This window comes from Bufo bufo, chromosome 4 (genome assembly GCF_905171765.1).
Source record: "Bufo bufo chromosome 4, aBufBuf1.1, whole genome shotgun sequence".
Classification (NCBI taxonomy): Eukaryota; Metazoa; Chordata; class Amphibia; order Anura; family Bufonidae; genus Bufo; species Bufo bufo.
The window spans coordinates 258,645,606-258,665,437 of record NC_053392.1 but is presented as its reverse complement, the minus strand read 5'-3'; the positions used below and the strand labels follow the sequence as shown (position 1 = coordinate 258,665,437).

Genomic DNA, 19,832 nt, shown 5'->3' with positions numbered 1-19,832 from the left:
CCAGCCTGCCAGCGAACGATCGCCGCTGGCAGGCTGGAGATCAACTCTCTTACCTTCCGTTCCTGTGAGCGTGCGCGCCTGTGTGCGCGCGTTCACAGGAAATCTCGCGTCTCGCGAGAGGACGCGCCGGCGCGTCCAGGAGGAATGAATCAACCACCTCCAGGACGCGTCTGTGCGTACAGCGGTCCGGAGGTGGTTAAATTGCACACTGAATAATCATGCAAAGGCACCAGATGTTGGATGGTGCCCAAAATATGTGTTTTTTCAAAGCCAGAAAATTGAAAAAAAAAAGAAATCACAATGGTTGCAATATTAAGTATTTTGCAAATAAATGTTGTTGTTTTTTATAACAGAATATAAAAGCTGTATATGGCGATTGAATTTCACATGTGCAGATGCAACTAGGGCTGTAAAATAGTGTATTTTGCCAAAAAAGGGTGTTTGTAAAAATTCTGAAAATTATGGCTGTATTTCTAGCTTAAATTGCACACTGACTAATCCTGCAAATGCACCAGATGTTGTATATTGCCAAAAAATTGTGTTTTTTTTTTAAACCAGATTATTAGTGCAGTATTTCAAGCTTGGATTTGAATGTCACAAAAGCTCAGATGCAGTGCTGGTGTACTGAGCTTGCATAAAATGGCTGCCGCCCACCTAACAGACGGATAAAAGTAATTTTTTTCTGTCACTGGGCTCAGGGCAGGGTAAAAAGATTGTGCACTGCACCCACATAACTAAATCTATGTAGATCACTGAGTTAAATTGGAGTTCTGATCACAGATTCTGTCCTATTCTCTCCCTGAAAGCACCAGCAGCATCCTATCCCTACACTAGTAAGAGCTGAGTGACGTGCACCGCTACGTGACTCCAGCTTATATAGAGGCTGGGTCAACATATTGCACTGGCCAATCACAGCCATGCCATTAGTAGGCATGGCTGTGATGGCTTCTAAGGTCACACAGTTAAACGCTTGCTGATTGGCTGCTCTGCAGCCTTTCAAAAAGCGCCAATAAAAATTGCCGAACACTGAACTTGAACCTGAACGTTTACTGAAATGTTTGGGTCCGGGGTCCAAAAATCCTAAAGTTCGGTACGAACCCGAACTTTACAGTTCGGGTTCGCTCAAAACTATTCTGGTAATAAAAAAACACCAATTTTGTGGCAAGATAATACATTTGCGGCCTTTGCTGCATTTCTGACAGTCCAATACAACCAGTCAATACTGCTATTACATTGTTGGTTGACAAATTAAAACATTTTTGTGACCGTGAAGTAATTTTATAAAAGTCGCCTGTCACACTGTTGTGTGACCTCAAGAAATTTTTCGCCTTTATGACACCAGCACTGCCTTACAGTCAGTGAATTTAATTGTTGACTATTTGCGGTTATATTGTCGCCTGACATAAACCATCTGTTAGTTTGGTTGGTGAACACAAAGAATGAGAAGAGCGTCAAATAAGGGAAGTGGCCCCGGTCGTGGTGCTGCTGGTGTAGCTCCTGTTGCAGGGAGAGGACGTGGTCAATCTGTGCCAGTTACACGCACAAGTGAAACACCTTCCTCAGGTGTGAGTAGGCGACAGAACCTTCAGCGTTATTTGGTAGGGCCGAATGCGGCTCTACGAATGGTGAGGCCAGAACAAGTACAGGCAATAGTAGATTGGGTGGCTGACAGTGCCTCCAGTTCCTTCACATTGTTTCCCACCCAGTCTCCTGCTGAAAGATCAGAGTTGGCACTTGCAGCCCATGGCCATCAGTTTTTCACCTCACCCCCTTGCAAATCAGTCAAGCAGTCTGAGCCCCAAGTCATGCAGCAGTCTCTTCTGCTTTTTGATGACTCTGCTAGCAGGGTTTCCCAGGGCCATCCACCTAGCCATGCCCCAGAAGTGGAAGAGATTGAGTGCAGCGATGCCCAACCACTTATGTTTCAGGATAAGTACATGGGAGGACCACCACAGCACGTCTCAGATGATGACGAAACACAGGTGCCAACTGCTGTGGTTTTCTGCAGTGTGCCGACCGACAAGGAGGGCAGGGGTGAAGACTGGGTGAAAGATGATGTGGAGGATGATGAGGTTCCCACATGAAATCAAGGTCATGCAAGTGACCTGTCTAATTCGGAGGAAGAGGCGGTGGTCGTACAGAGGCACCAGCACAGCAAAAGAGAGAGCAGGGTGCAAAAGCGTCTGTTATATTCTTGGGTGACATTTTATCATTTTTGCCATGAATAAACCCCTGCTCTGCATAGGTGACAGGGACCTAAATTTCAAAAAATCGTCTGTTAGATTGTCAGGAGACATTTTACCAATTTTGCCGTATACAAACCCCGACTCTGCATAGGTGACAGGGACCTAATTTTTGTAAAATCATCTGCTCAATTGGTAGGTGACATGAACACAGTTTTGCTGTGAAAAAATCCCTGCTCTGCATAGTTGACAGGGACCGAAATTTTTAAAAATCATCTGTTCCGTTGGTGGGTGACATTAACCCATTTTTGCAGATGAAAAACCCCTGCTCTGCATAGGTGACAGGGACTTAAATTTCAAAAATTCATCCTTAATTGACGCGCGCCCTCTCCTTTCATTCGATCCTTCTGCTTTAATAACTTGTCCCGCTCGATCACATTTCAGCCATTGACCTCCCTTGGATGTGGTATCCCTTTTTCACGCTACCTCTCCGGCGTCGAACCCTGATTCCCCGCTACCCGTGATCACCATGGTAGGCGCAGAAAAGAACATTGAAAGTTGATAGAGTAGATATCCAATTGGATCGTGGACGTCACGGGGACGTGCGATCAGGCAGAAGTTATCTAGAGTCAACAAAGCGGCAGCAGGGCCTCTCCTGTCTAACGTTTCCAAATCCAAAATACCCCAGTGACATTCCCTGTAATTTTAAATTAATCATTCCAATAACAGGGATTCCTGTATTGTTATTTATCGTCACTACCTCCGCGAGTCAGGAGTGGGTAATTGCTGCATTCCCTCTCCTTTACTTGGAAGCTTCTGCTTCAATAATTTGTCCCACATTTCCGCTCGATCACATTTAATTTCATCCATTGACCTCCCTTGGATGCGGTATCCCTTTCTCAGGCTCCCTCTCCGGCCTGGAACCCTGATTCCCCGCTACCCGTGATTACCATGGTAGGCGCAGAAAAGAACATCAAAAGTTGATAGAGAAGATATCCAATTTGATCGTGGACATCACGGGGACGTGCGACATGATGGAGCAGTATGTGTGCACACGCCTACACGTACTGACTGATGGGTCTGCCCCCTTCAACTTCTGGGTCTCCAAATTGGGCACATGGCCTGAGCTTGCCCTTTACGCCTTGGAGGTGCTGGCCTGCCCTGCAGCCAGTGTATTGTCTGAACATTTGTTTAGCACGGCAGGAGGGGGTTATCAAAGATTAGTGCAGCCGCCTGTCCACAGCCAATGTGGACAAACTCACGTTCAATAAAATGAACCAGGCAGGGATTCCACAGGACTTGTTCATACCTTGTGCAGAATAGACATGTATACCGGCCTCACCCAGCCATTGTTGTACTCCAGCGCACTTTCTCTTTGTTTTATTTTTCCAATGTTTTTGGGTCTACCCAAAAAAAAAAAAAAAACATTGTTGGCTACCTCCTCCACCGCCACTTCCACCTACACCGCCACATCCACCGCCTCCTCAACCTCCTACTCCAAATGGACCTCCTCCTCCTAGATCATGATTTTTGTTAATTTTTACGTATTTTATGTTATTTGAAGTTATTTCCCTATCCACATTTCTTTGCAGAGCACTTGCCATGCTCTTAACCACATTTTGCTGCAATTTGCAGCCCTCTATCCCTTTCCATGACTTTTTTAGAGCCATTTTAGTGCTCCAAAGTTCGGGTCCCCATTGATTTCAATGTGGTTCGGGGTCAAGTTCGGGTCAAGTTCGGGTCCCAAACTCGAACTTTTTTGTGAAGTTCGGCCGAACTCGTCGAAGCCGAACATCCAGGTGTCTGCTCAACTCTACTTATTGTAAAAAAAATATATACCACACAATACATTTTTTTAACTCCATCTTTCTATACAATAAATCAAAACAATATATATGTTCCCATTCAGTAAAACAAAATATATTCTATTGCAGACTGCTCATACATATGCCTAAAGAATAATTGTTGACATAGGCCTGGGTGCATGGAGATCCAGGGATGAGTTAACTCCTTCCTGCTTCGTGACATACTATTCTGTCAAAGCAGCAGGGTCGTCCTTGTTCAGTGCTATAATAGTATGTCATAAAGATGGTGCAGGTTCAGAAGCTCACTTGTGGGTGGTAGCTGCGTAACATAGAGGCAACAGACTCTCACTACCAGGATTGGAAATAACTTCAATCATGGCAGTCCAACCCATAAGATACAGTGGTCAATAATGACAGCAACATCTGAATGGTTAAACAGAGGGACTAAGCTTCTTCTGTCCTCCAAGTAGCAGGTACTCGGCATGGCAGCCAGAGGTCTTCTGAAGGACCCCAGGTCTGCCATGTCCAGACTGCTAATATAGCTATATTAACATTCTAACAGTCTATCAGGATAACTATGCACTTCTATACAGGAGTATTACAGTGAATAGTACAAGTATGAAACTAGGCTGCATCCTTGATGGTTTAAGCAAGAATTTGGCTGCATTTTTTGCTATTCTTGTGAACCAAAATACTGGAAGACCCAAAAGAAGCACCCAGTTACTCATAAAAACAGCTCTGTATACATTATTTATAAAATAATATTTATTATTAAAAGTCACATTAATGAATATATATATATATATATATACACACACACACACAAAGTAGTGTGCAAAAGTTTTAGGTAGGTCTGTAAAAATGCTTTTAAGTAAGAATGCTTTAAAAAATGCAAATGTTAATAGTTTTTATCAAAATACAAAGTGAATGAACAAAAGAGAAATCTAATTTAAATGAATATATTTTTTGTGACCACCCTTTGCCTTCAAAACAGCATCAATTCTTGTAGGTACTATACACTTGCACACAGTTTCTGAAGGAATCAGCAGGAAGGTTGTTACAAACATCTTGAAGAACTAACCACAGATCTTCTGTTTATTTAGGCTTGCTGAGATCCTTTTGTCTTTTTATTAGGGATGAGCGAACCCGAACTGTATAGTTCGGGTTCGTACCGAATTTTGGGGTGTCCGTGACACGGACCCGAACCCGAACATTTTCGTAAAAGTCCGGGTTCGGTGTTCGGCGCTTTCTTGGCGCTTTTTGAAAGGCTGCAAAGCAGCCAATCAACAAGCATCATACTACTTGCCCCAAGAGGCCATCACAGCCATGCCTACTATTGGCATGGCTGTGATTGGCCAGTGCAGCATGTGACCCAGCCTCTATATAAGCGTGGGTCACGTAGCGCTGCACGTCACTCTGCTGATACAAGTGTAGGGAGAGGTAGCAGCTGCGACGTTAGGGCGAGATTAGGCAGTGATTAACTCCTTCAAAAGACTTCATTCAGTGATCGATCTACAGCTGTGGATCATTGAACTGCTGCTATTCAATTGCTCACTGTTTTTAGGCTGCCCAGAGCGTTTTTCAGTCACTTTTTCCTGGGGTGATCGGTGGCCATTTTGTGGCTTGTGGTGCGCCAGCACAAGCTGCCACCAAGTACATTTAACCATCAATAGTGTGGTTATTTTTTGCTATATCCTACATCAGGGTCAAGCTGTCATCAAGTGCATTTAACCATCAATAGTGTAGTTATTTTTTGGCCATATACTACATCAGGGGCAAGCTGAGCCTGTCACCAAGTGCATTTAACCATCAATAGTGTGGTTACTTTTTGGCTATATCCTACTTCAGGGTCAAGCTGTCATCAAGTGCATTTAACCATCAATAGTGTGGTTATTTTTTGGCCATATACTACATCAGGGGCAAGCTGAGCCAGTCACCAAGTTATTCTCAATAACTTCACACACACGTTACTGTGCAGATCCAAGTCTAATTCTGTGATTAAACGTATACCTGTCACCCAGCGCCTAAAAAATAGGCCTCACATTTATATTCATCCAAATCTGTCATTACTGCTTTAGCTGGTCAAGTTATTTAGTGTCCGTCAAAGCACAGTTTTTGTTCTGGGTTGAAATACAATTCCCAATTTTGCAATTCTCTAAATTAGTGGTTTCTGCTGTATCAGGCCTACTTTAAATCTATCCCTAAAAGGGTATATTAGATTTAAGGTGCTGATAGGGTAATTCTCAATAACTTCACACACACGCTACTGTGCAGATCCAAGTCTAATTCTGTGATTAAACGTATACCTGTCACCCAGCGCCTAAAAAATAGGCCTCACATTTATATTCATCCAAATCTGTCATTACTGCTTTAGCTGGTCAAGTTATTTAGTGTCCGTCAAAGCACAGTTTTTGTTCTGGGTTGAAATACAATTCCCAATTTTGCAATTCTCTAAATTAGTGGTTTCTGCTGTATCAGGCCTACTTTAAGTCTATCACTTAAAGGGTATATTAGATTCAAGGTGCTGATAGGGTAATTCCCAATAACTTCACACACACGCTACTGTGCAGATCCAAGTCTAATTCTGTGATTAAATGTATACCTGTCACCCAGCGCCTAAAAAATAGGCCTCACATTTATATTCATCCAAATCTGTCATTACTGCTATAGCTGGTCAAGTTATTTAGTGTCCGTCAAAGCACAGTTTTTGTTCTGGGTTGAAATACAATTCCCAATTTTGCAATTCTCTAAATTAGTGGTTTCTGCTGTATCAGGCCTACTTTAAATCTATCCCTAAAAGGGTATATTAGATTCAAGGTGCTGATAGGGTAATTCTCAATAACTTCACACACACGTTACTGTGCAGATCCAAGTCTAATTCTGTCCGTAAACGTATACCTGTCACCCAGCGCCTAAATAATAGGCCTCAAATTTATATTCAGCTAAATCTGTCATTACTGGTGTGCCTGTATTAGTGTAATACGGTACGTAAATAGATAGCCAGATAGTGTCTGCAAAAAAAAGGCCTGAATTTGAATTCAATACATTGGCCCGAATAATATTTTTCTTATTGCGGTGAACGGTAACAATGAGGAAAACATCTAGTAAGGGACGCGGACGCGGACATGGTCGTGGTGGTGTTAGTGGACCCTCTGGTGCTGGGAGAGGACGTGGCCGTTCTGCCACAGCCACATGTCCTAGTGAACCAACTACCTCAGGTCCCAGTATCCGCCAGAATTTACAGCCATATTTGGTTGGGCCCAATGCCGTTCTAAGGATGGTAAGGCCTGAGCAGGTACAGGAATTAGTCAATTGGGTGGCCGACAGTGGATCCAGCACGTTCACATTATCTCCCACCCAGTCTTCTGCAGAAAGCGCACATTTGGCACATGAAAACCAAGCCCATCAGTCTGTCACATCACCCCCATGCATATCAGGGAAACTGTCTGAGCCTCAAGTTATGCAGCAATCTCTTATGCTGTTTGAAGACTCTGCTGGCAGGGTTTCCCAAAGGCATCCACCTAGCCCTTCCCCAGGGGTGGAAGAGATAGAATGCACTAACGCACAACCACTTATGTTTTCTGATGATGAGGACATGGGAATACCACCTCAGCACGTCTCTGAGATGACGAAACACAGGTGCCAACTGCTGCGTCTTTCTGCAGTGTGCAGACTGAACAGGAGGTCAGGGATCAAGACTGGGTGGAAGACGATTCAGGGGACGATGAGGTCCTAGACCCCACATGGAATGAAGGTCGTGCCACTGACTTTCACAGTTCGGAGAAAGAGGCAGTAGTGAGACCGAGCCAACAACGTAGCAAAAGACAAAGAGGGAGCAGTGGGCAAAAGCAGAACACCCGCCGCCAAGAGACTCCGCCTGCTACTGACCGCCGCCATCTGGGACCGAGCACCCCAAAGGCAGCTTCAAGGAGTTCCCTGGCATGGCACTTTTTCAAACAATGTGCTGACGACAAGACCCGAGTGGTTTGCACGCTGTGCCATCAGAGCCTGAAGCGAGGCATTAACGTTCTGAACCTTAGCACAACCTGCATGACCAGGCACCTGCATGCAAAGCATGAACTGCAGTGGAGTAAACACCTTAAAAACAAGGAAGTCACTCAGGCTCCTCCTGCTACCTCTTCTGCTGCTGCCGCCTCGGCCTCTTCTGCTGCTGCCGCCGCCTCGGCCTCTTCCTCTGCCTCTGGAGGAACGTTGGCACCTGCCGCCCAGCAAACATGGGATGTACCACCAACACCACTACTGCGTCACCAAGCATCTCAACCATGTCACACGGCAGCGTTCAGCTCTCCATCTCACAAACATTTGAGAGAAAGCTTAAATTCCCACCTAGCCACCCTCGATCCCTGGCCCTGAATGCCAGCATTTCTAAACAACTGGCCTATGAAATGCTGTCATTTAGGCTGGTGGACACACACAGCTTCAAACAGCTCATGTTGCTTGCTGTCCCACAGTATGTTGTTCCCAGCCGGCACTACTTCTCCAAAAGAGCCGTGCCTTCCCTGCACAACCAAGTATCCGATAAAATCAAGTGTGCACTGCGCAACGCCATCTGTGGCAAGGTCCACCTAACCACAGATACGTGGACCAGTAAGCGCGGCCAGGGACGCTATATCTCCCTAACTGCACACTGGGTAAATGTAGTGGCGGCTGGGCCCCAGGTGGAGAGCTGTTTGGCGCACGTCCTTCCGCCGCCAAGGATCGCAGGGCAACATTCTTTGCCTCCTGTCTCCTCCTCCTCCTACTCAGCTTCCTCCTCCTCTTCTTCCACCTGCTCATCCAGTCAGCCACACACCTTCACCACCAACTTCAGCACAGCCCGGGGTAAACATCAGCAGGTCATTCTGAAACTCATATGTTTGGGGGACAGGCCCCACACCGCACAGAAGTTGTGGGGGGGTATAGAACAACAGACCGATGAGTGGTTGCTGCCGGTGAGCCTCAAGCCCGGCCTGGTGGTGTGCGATAATGGGCGAAATCTCATTGCAGCTCTGGTACTAGCCGGTTTGACGCACATCCCTTGCCTGGCACATGTGCTGAATTTGGTGGTGCAGAAGTTCATTCACAACTACCCTGACATTTCAGAGCTGCTGCATAAAGTGTGGGCCGTCTGTTCACATCCTGCCGCTGCTCGCCTGTCTGCGCTACAGCATAACTTCGGCCTTCCCGCTCACCGCCTCATATGCGACGTGCCCACCAGGTGGAACTCCACCTTGCACATACTGGACAGACTGTGCGAGCAGCAGCAGGCCATAGTGGAGTTTCAGCTGCAGCACGCACGGGTCAGTCGCACTGCGGAACAGCACCGCTTCACCACCAATGACTGGGCCTCCATGCGAGACCTGTGTGCCCTGTTGCGCTGTTTTGAGTACTCCACCAACATGGCCAGTGGCGATGACGCCGTTATCAGTGTTACAATACCACTTCTATGTCTCTTTTAGAAAACACTTAGGGCGATGATGGAAGAGGAGTTGGCCCAGGAGGAGGAGGAGGAAGAGGGGTAATTTTTAGCACTTTCAGGCCAGTCTCTTCGAAGTGACTCAGAGGGAGTTTTTTTGCAACAGCAGAGGCCAGGTACAAATGTGGCCAGACAGGGCCCACTACTGGAGGACGAGGAGGACGAGGATGAGGAGGAGGTGGAGGAGGATGAGGATGAAGCATGTTCACAGCGGGGTGGCACCCAACGCAGCTCGGGCCCATCACTGGTGCGTGGCTGGGGGGAAACGCAGGACGATGACAATACGCCTCCCACAGAGGACAGCTTGTCCTTACCTCTTGGCAGCCTTGCACACATGAGTGACTACATGCTGCAGTGCCTGCGAAAAGACAGCAGAGTTGCCCACATTTTAACGTGTGCGGACTACTGGGTTGCCACCCTGCTGGATCCACGGTACAAAGACAATGTGCCCACCTTACTTCATGCACTGGAGCGTGATAGTAAGATGCGCGAGTACAAGCGCACGTTGGTAGACGCGCTACTGAGAGCATTCCCAAATGTCACAGGGGAACAAGTGGAAGCCCAAGGCGAAGGCAGAGGAGGAGCAAGAGGTCGCCAACGCAGCTGTGTCACGGCCAGCTGCTCTGAGGGCAGGGTTAGCATGGCAGAGATGTGGAAAAGTTTTGTCACCACGCCACAGCTAACTGCACCACCACCTGATACGAAACGTGTTAGCAGGAGGCAACATTTCACTAACATGGTGGAACAGTACCTGTGCACACCCCTCCACATAGTGACTGATGGTTCGGCCCCATTCAACTTCTGGGTCTCCAAATTGTCCACGTGGCCAGAGCAAGCCTTTTATGCCTTGGAGGTGCTGGCCTGCCCGGCGGCCAGCATTTTGTCTGAACGTGTATTCAGCACGGCAGGGGGCGTCATTAAAGACAAACGCAGCCGCCTGTCTACAGCCAATGTGGACAAGCTGACGTTCATAAAAATGAACCAGGCATGGATCCCACAGGACCTGTCCATCCCTTGTGCAGATTAGACATTAACTACCTCCGCTTAACCATATATTATTGTACTCCAGGGCACTTCCTCATTCAATCCAATTTTATTTTCATTTTACCATTATATTGCGGGGCAACCCAAAGTTGAATAAACCTCTCCTCTGTCTGGGTGCCGGGGCCTAAAAATATCTGACAGTGGCCTGTTCCAGTGGTGGGTGACATGAAGCCTGATTCTCTGCTATGACATGAAGACTGATTCTCTGCTGACATGAAGCCAGATTCTCTGCTATGGGACCTCTCTCCTCTGCCTGGGTGCCTGGGCCTAAATATGTGACAATGGACTGTTCCAGTGGTGGGTGACGTGAAGCCTGATTCTCTGCTATGACATGAAGACTGATTCTCTGCTGACATGAAGCCTGAATCTCTGTTATGGGACCTCTCTCCTCTGTCTGGGTGCCGGGGCCTAAAAATATCTGACAGTGGCCTGTTCCAGTGGTGGGTGACATGAAGCCTGATTCTCTGCTATGACATGAAGACTGATTCTCAGCTGACGTGAAGCCTGAATCTCTGTTATGGGACCTCTCTCCTCTGTCTGGGTGCCGGGGCCTAAAAATATCTGACAGTAGCCTGTTCCAGTGGTGGGTAACATGAAGCCTGATTCTCTGCTATGACATGAAGACTGATTCTCTGCTGACATGAAGCCAGATTCTCTGCTATGGGACCTCTCTCCTCTGTCTGGGTGCCGGGGCCTAAATATATAACAATGAACTGTTCCAGTGGTGGGTGACGTGAAGCCTGATTCTCTGCTATGACATGAAGACTGATGATTCTCTGCTGACATGAAGCCTGAATCTCTGTTATGGGACCTCTCTCCTCTGTCTGGGTGCCGGGGCCTAAATATATGACAATGGACTGTTCCAGTTTTTGGTGACGTAAAGCCTGATTCTCTGCTATGACATGAAGACTGATTCTCTGCTGACATGAAGTCTGATTCTCTGCTATGGGACCTCTCTCCAATCGATATTGGTTAATTTTTATTTATTTTATTTTTATTTTTATTCATTTCCCTATCCACATTTGTTTGCAGGGGATTTAACTACATTTTGCTGCCTTTTGCAGCCCTCTAGCCCTTTCCTGGGCTGTTTTACAGTCTTTATAGTGCCAAAAAGTTTGGGTCCCCATTGACTTCAATGGGGTTCGGGACGAAGTTCGGGTCGGGTTCGGAACCCGAACCCGAACATTTCCGGGAAGTTCGGCCGAACTTCTCGAACCCGAACATCCAGGTGTTCGCTCAACTCTACTTTTTATGTAATCCCAAACAGACTTTATAATGTTGAGATCAGAGTTCTGTGGGAGCTATTTCATCACCTCCAGAACTCCTAGTTTTTATTTATGCTGAAGATAGTTCTTAATCAAATTGGCTGTTGTTTGGGGTTGCTGTCCTGCTAGTATTGCGTGATGGATAGGTATTTCTCACCACTTAATCCTGACCAAATTGAGGACCATAGACAGAGTGGTTGGCCAAGGAAACTTAACGGAGCAAATAAAAGAAACATCATGCTTACTTTCCTTCGAAATTGGAAGATGCCAAGCAGTGCAATCATCTCAAAACTGTCAGAAACCAGTTAGACTCCCATATAGCAAACTATGCAAAAAACATTACTACAGGTGCCCTGGAGTGATAAGTCAAAATTTGAATACAGCATTTTGTTTGCCAAAGGACTGAAGAGAAGTATATTATTGAGTTTTTGGATGCAAAAGTTAAGCATGAATACAGGTTATTATAAAGAACATTCAATAAAAAAAAACTCTGCTACTTCCCAAATAAAGCAATATAGGTTGTGCCCAGTTTCAAACAGAAGAAAGTCAGTAGAATTGTGCCATTAAATCTTAATGATTGTTGCTGTGAAAATTCTTGCTCTATTATGCCATTTGCAATTTCAATTTTCCTAAAATTCTGCCCCTGATAGAGTTTACACCCAGTTGTAAGACAAAGCTATTTCTACTATTTGACATTTGCCAAAACAATCTAATTTGTGGTTTTCACAACCTGCTTTATAGTTTAAAAAATTGAACATCCTTAATGTATTTAAGGGTAACAACCTGGCTGTGATCTCAGTACACATGATGCATTTAATGCTGAATATGTAGTCTGTACATGATTCTGCACTGTCTGCATACAAAATAGCTTCTATTTTATTTTTAGCAACTTCCTGAAAGAAACAATAATTATGTTTTTCTCATTGTTCATTCAGTTAAAGGAAGTGGTAAAGTTTATTGTCTGCAGCTTGGTGAAAAGGTCTATAATTATACTGCCCATCAGAAAGCATCTATTGTGAAATTTGGAAACATTCCTAGATTCTGTTATTCTGAATATCATGTCCCTTTTTGCTACCTTTTACTTTGAAATATAATTTGGTCATAAAAAGGAATGGCATAAATAGTTGCATTACAAATCCGTGTTTCATTTGTCCAAACCAAATACATTACCTCTTCTATAGATAAATACTGTATATAAGGTATATACTTTACATAGGAAGCAAAAGTAGTGTATATCACATCCAATGTCTTTTTATTGTATTGCCATAAGTCAAAGAGGATATTATTACAAGTAAAATAAGTACAATGCATTAAATGTGAATTAAATGACTGTGAAGTGTCAGTCAGGTTATTGTACGTTTTAGTCTTTTCTAAAGGGGGGAGTTTTCTGGTTTCCTTTGAAGGTTGAGGTAGGTGAAAGTCTGATATACTGGAGTAGTGAGTTCCAGAGTTATAGATGGTCTTGTATGCCATTGTTAACATTTTAATCTGGATTTGAGTAAAAGAACAAGTAAAGAGGGGAGAACTAATTAAACAAGCAGCCGACTTGATGATAGATTTGGGGTGCACAAAAGTGTTATATGGGAAATCACAGAAATGGACACTACTTTAATTAAGGCAAGACATGATGAAAGTATTTACAGTGAGGAACAGAAGTATTTGAACACCCTGCAATTTTGCAATTTCTCCCTCTTATAAATTATGGAGGGGTCTGAAATTTACATTATAGGTGCATTCCCACTCTGAGAGACAGAATCAAAATAAATAAATCTGGAAATCACATTGTATGATTTTTAAAGAATTTATTTGTCTTGCGCTGCTGAACATAAGTATTTGAACACCTGAGAAAATCAGTGTTAATATTTGGTACAGAAGCCGTTGTTTGCAATTACAGAGTTCAAACGTTTCCTGTAGTTCTTAACCAGGTTTGCACACACTGCAAAAGGGATTTTTGCCCATTCCTCCACACAAATCTCCTCTAGATCTGTCAGGTTTCGGGGCTGTCACTAAGCAACACAGAGTTTCAGCTCCCTCCAAAAATGTTCTATTGGATTTAGGTCTGGAGACTGGCTAGGCCACTCCCGAACCTTGATATGCTTCTTACAGAGCCACTCCTTGGTTATCCTGGCTGTGTGTTTTGGGTCATTGTCATGTTGGAAGACCCAGCCACGACCCATCTTTAATGCTCTGACTGAGGGAAGGAGGTTGTTGCTCAAAATCTCACAATTAATGGCCCCATTCATCCTCTCCTTAATACAGTGCAGTCGCCCTGTCCCCTTCGCAGAAAAGCACCCCCAAAGCATTATGTTACCACCCCCATGCTTCACAGTAGGGATGGTGTTCTTGGGATGCAACTCATCCTTCTTTTTCCTCCAAACACAACGAGTACAGTTTAGATCAAAAAGTTCTACTTTGGTCTCATCTGACCACATGAATTTCTCCCATGCCTCCTCTGGATCATCCAGATGGTCATTGGCAAACTTCATACGGGCCTGGACATGTGATGACTTGAGCAGGGGAACCTTCCGCGCAATGCATGATTTGAAACCATGACGGCGTACTCTTCTACGGACAGTGACCTTTGAAACTGTGGTCCCAGCTCTCTTCATGTCATTGACCAGCTCCTCCCTTGTAGTTCTGGGCTGATTCCTCAACTTTCTTATCATCAGTGATACCCCATGAGGTAATATCTTGCATGGAGCCCCAGTCCGAGGGAGACTGAAAGTCATTTTTAGCCTCTTCCATTTTCTAACAATTGCTCCAACAGTTGATCTATTTTCACCAAGCTGCTTGGCAATTGCCCCATAGCCCTTTCCAGTCTTGTGGAGGTTCACAATTTTGTCTCTGGTGTCTTTTGACAGCTCTTTGGTCTTGCCCATGGTAGCAGTTGGCGTCTGACTGACTGTGGGGTGGACAGGGGTCTTTAAAGAGCTCAGACAGGTGCTACTAAGTTCGATTAATGAGTAAAATAGAGTTGGACTTTTTAAAGGCACAGTAACAGGTCTTTGAGAGCCAGAATTCTTGCTGTTTCTCAGGTGTTTAAATACTTATGTTCAGCAGTGCAAGACAAAAAAATTCTTTAAAAATCATACAATGTGATTTCCTGATATTTTTTAAATTCTGTCTCTCAGAGTGTGAATGCACCTACAACATGAATTTCAGACCCCTCCATGATTTCTAAGTGGGAGAACTTGCAAAATCGCAGGGTGTTTGAAATACTTCTGTTCCTCACTGTATAGAATATGTATTAGCATTGACATTTTGACTGATGGTTGAGGAAAGTGTACAGTTTTTAGGTGAGGTTTTGAAGCAGATCTGCCTGCAGCATTTTAAGCCAAAGCCAGAAGTGGATCCACCAGGATGGAGAAGTTTAAGTGCTTCCTTTAATTTTCTCATTTCTTTTGAATGCACTTCTGGCTTTGGCAAAAAAAAAAAATTGCAGGCAGATCTGTTTCAAAACCTCACCCAAAACTCTGTGTGGCCTTACCCAAAGTGGATTTGAAAAATTTAGAGAAGGCAATTGGAGATTGCAAGAAATGTTATAGGCTTAAATGTTGAGGTTGAAAAACAGGGCAGAGTCCAAGGTTATTTAGAGGCAGTGAATTTGTGAGACTGGGGAAAGCGTTGAGCCATGAGCTGTGATTAATTGCACTGGTTGGGGAATTGGAATAGGGAAAGATAATTCCTTTTTCTCCATGTTGAGTTTTAGAAAGTAAGAGGAAAATAAGGAGCATATAGCTAATTAGCTGGTTAGAGATGATCTAATCGATTTGTTAGAATCAAAATTCAACCTACAATTTTTATACATCTTAAGATTTGTTTGGGTAGCATTTTGAGAGAGAGATATTGTTCCTACATTAGGGTTTAACTAACCAGTTTTACTTTGGGTTAACTCTAAGGGTATTATCCTGGCGGTCCCCTAGTTTTCTGTCTTTCAATCCAATACAGGAATCTGGTCTTCACTGCAGGGCACCAAGGGATCATGCAGTATTTGTAGTCCGGTAACAGGCTAAGTTTGGGGCAGGCTGCATACAAACGAATCCAGGAAACAAGTCCAAGGTTAGGGCAGGCAGCAATGGGCAATATGAGAAACAGGCTAAGGTGAGGGCATACGGGCGATAGGCAAGAGTACTGTATATGTGTCACGGGGTTCCGAAGGTGCACTCGGTCCCCCATCGCCCGCAGACCTGTTGCTTAGCTTTGGGAATGAGGATCTGTGTTTGACCTCATTCCCAGGGCGGCTTTACTAGCTGGGTGGCTCCCTGCTCCTAAGTCTGCCTTGAGCGCCGAGCTGATCACTCGGTGCTCGACTGGTTGGTCTGTCGGTCATGTGACGCTGGCCACGTCACATGACCCTCACTCCCCACTATAAATACAGGCAGCCTGCTGGCTACAGGTTGCCTGTTAATTTCTAGGTTCCTGGCTATTTGTTGGACTGCTGAATACTTACCTGATCCTGTTCCTTGACCATCCTTTTGCCTGATCCTCCTGTACTGCGCATCCGTCCTGGTATTGTGACCTCGGCTCCCACCTGACTACTCTCTTAGGACTCCTCTTGTACTTCTCTGCTCTCCTGGTATTTGACCCCAGCTTCTCCTGACCATTCTTTGCTTAATCCTTTGTACTTTGTAGCTTTCCTGGGATTGACTCGGTCCGTTCACATCCTGTTGTTTGTCTGTCTGTCATCCCTGCACTTATTCCAAGTTAGGGATTTCCGTCCAGTTGTCCCCTGTCATTAGGACTCGCGAGGCAAGTAGGCAGGGCCAGGGGTAAGGGTGGAGCGCAGTGGTCACTTCCCTTCTCCCCTGTGTGTGTGTGTACGCGACCGTTACAATATGTCAGAGAATCACACTTTTGTTAGCAACTAAGGACTGGAAAAGGCGCCTTAAATACATAGGGATGACCATCCTTTGGCTGGGGAAGCATTTGGACATACTTGATGGATCTTTAAGAGGTCAAGAGTGAGCGCACACATGTCCCATGCATCAGGCCAGGAGACCTATAGACCAGACACCACCCAAAATCTGCAGGGGATGCAAACAGACAACACAAAATGCATCCTCTGGACTCATATTGTGCATGTGTGTGTTAGAAATATACCATAGCATAAATGTTATATCTTTGATATGGGAATAACTATAGGATATTCTTTTTGTTTGTTCACATAAACTGGTTGGTCCATCCATTGCAATGGATTTTATTCTTTACATTTTCAATCTATTATAGCACAATGTCCTGCAAATGAGAATCGCCTGGATTCTTCTGGAGTGATCCTTAGTCCTGGTTATCCAGGGAACTATCCTAATTCTCAGACTTGTTCATGGACCATTAAGGTTGAACCAGGCTACAATATATCAATATTTGTTGATACATTTCAAAGTGAAAAACAGTTTGATGAACTCAAGATATTTGATGGTAAGAAGAAAAACAATGTACATACAATGCAAAACTATTAATGTAATTCATCAGGTAGGTTTTACATATTATATATATGTATAAAAGATGGGGTTTTGAAATTAAAAAAAATGAAAAAAAATTGTATTACTAGAAATTAGTGAAGGATGAATATCGTCCGGGATGGTTCGCGAACGCGATCACGCGAACGCAATCAAATGTTCGCGAACTACAAATTTGCAGCGGGCCGCATTCACTTTAATTACAGGCGAACTTAAAAAACCTTCAGGTCATATTTGCAGCCACCAAATACTTAGTAGAAGTGTACAAATAGTCCCACAACATGGACAGTGACATACTAGAGAGGGAACAATGACAAAAATTCCAACAAAAAATATGTATCTTAATCAGAGGACATTTTAGCTGAGGTAACGCAGCAAAACCGCAAACTAATGCTGCACTACCCAAATACACTATAGAGAAAGGATATAATTGGTATATAACACCCCTGCTTCAATCACTTTTTTGGGAGGGAACTGGTATTTCACATCAGTTGAAATTATTTGTTCCAGTGTCGTTTGTCCCTATCTGTAGCTGAGGTAATGCAGCAAAACCGCAAACCAATGATGCACTACCCAAATGCACTATATAGAAAGTATATAATTGGTATATAACACCCCTGCTTCAATCACTTTTCTTTGGGGGGGCAACTTGTACTTGTACAGTCAGGTCCATAAATATTGGGACATCAACACAATTCTAACATTTTTGGCTCTATACACCACCACAATGGATTTGAAATGAAACGAACAAGATGTGCTTTAACTGCAGACTGTCAGCTTTAATTTGAGGGTATTTACATCCAAATCAGGAGAACGGTGTAGGAATTACAACAGTTTGCATATGTGCCTCCCACTTGTTAAGGGACCAAAAGTAATGGGACAATTGGCTTCTCAGTTGTTCCATGGCCAGGTGTGTGTTATTCCCTTATTATCCCAATTACAATAAGCAGATAAAAGGTCCAGAGTTAATTTCAAGTGTGCTATTTGCATTTGGAATCTGTTGCTGTCAACTCTCATGATGAGATCCAAAGAGCTGTCACTATCAGTGAAGCAAGCCATCATTAGACTGAAAAAAACAAAACAAACCCATCAGAGAGATAGCAAAAAATATTAGGCCTGGCCATAACAACTGTTTGAAACATTCTTAAAAAGAAGGAACGCACCATAAGCTCAGCAACACCAAAAGACCCGGAAGACCACGGAAAACAACTTTGGTGGATGACCGAAGAATTATTTTCCTGGTGAAGAAAACACCCTTCACAACAGTTGGCCAGATCAAGAACACTCTCCAGGAGGTAGGTGTATGTGTGTCAAAGTCAACAATCAAGAGAAGACTTCACCAAAGTGAATACAGAGGGTTCACCACAAGATGTAAACCATTGGTGAGCCTCAAAAACAGGAAGGCCAGATTAGAGTTTGCCAAACGACATCTAAAAAAGCCTTCACAGTTCTGGAACAACATCCTATGGACAGATGACACCAAGATCAACTTGTACCAGAGTGATGGGAAGAGAAGAGTATGGAGAAGGAAAGGAACTGCTCATGATCCTAAGCATACCACCTCATCAGTGAAGCATGGTGGTGGTAGTGTCATGGTGTGGGCATGTATGGCTGCCAATGGAACTGGTTCTCTTGTATTTATTGATGATGTGACTGCTGTCAAAAGCACTGGATGAATTCTGAAGTGTTTCGGGCAATATTATCTGCTCATATTCAGCCAAATGCTTCAAAACTCATTGGATGGCGCTTCACAGTGCAGATGGACAATGACCCAAAGCATACTGCAAAAGCAACCAGAGAGTTTTTTAAGGGAAAGAAGTGGAATATTATGCAATGGACAAGTCAATCACCTGACCTGAATGCGATTGAGCATGCATTTCACTTGCTGAAGACAAAACTGAGGGGAAAATGCCCCAAGAACAAGCAGAAACTGAAGACAGTTGCAGTACAGGCCTGGCAGAGCATCACCAGGGATGAAACCCAGCGTCTGGTGATGTCTATGCGTTCCAGACTTCAAGCTGTAATTGACTGCAAAGGATTTGCAACCAAGTATTAAAAAGTGAAAGTTTGATTTATGATTATTATTCTGTCCCATTTCTTTTGGTCCCTTAACAAGTGGGAGGCACATATGCAAACTGTTGTAATTCCTACACCGTTCACCTGATTTGGATGTAAATACCCTCAAATTAAAGCGGACAGTCTGCAGTTAAAGCACATGTTGTTCGTTTCATTTCAAATCCATTGTTGTGGTGTATAGAGCCAAAAATGTTAGAATTGTGTCAATGTCCCAATATTTATGGACCTGACTGTATATCACACCAGTAGAAATTATTTGTTCCAATGTTGTTTGTCACTATCTGTAGCTGAGGTAACGCAGCAAAACCGCAAACAAATGCTGCACTACCCAACTACACTATATAGAAAGTATATCATTGGTATATAACACCCCTGCTTCAATCAGTTTTTTTTGGGGGGCAACTGGTTTATCACACCAGTAGAACTGATTTGTTCGAATGTCGTTTGGCACTCTGTGTAGCTGCAGTATCGCAGTAGAGCCGCACACAACTGCTGCACAATACAAATGCACTATAATATACTGTCTA

The 19,832-nt window shown here is 44.2% G+C and overlaps 1 protein-coding gene across 1 annotated transcript in view; it reads left to right on the top strand.

Moving 5' to 3' along the window:
* Positions 1-19,832, top strand: part of CSMD1 (CUB and Sushi multiple domains 1) — a 2,494,699-nt gene that overhangs the window by 2,141,769 nt on the left and 333,098 nt on the right. Inside the window, exon 47 of the mRNA XM_040430026.1 lies at positions 17,000-17,188. Coding sequence (XP_040285960.1) covers positions 17,000-17,188 — 189 coding nt within the window. The remainder of the gene's footprint in view (positions 1-16,999; positions 17,189-19,832) is intronic.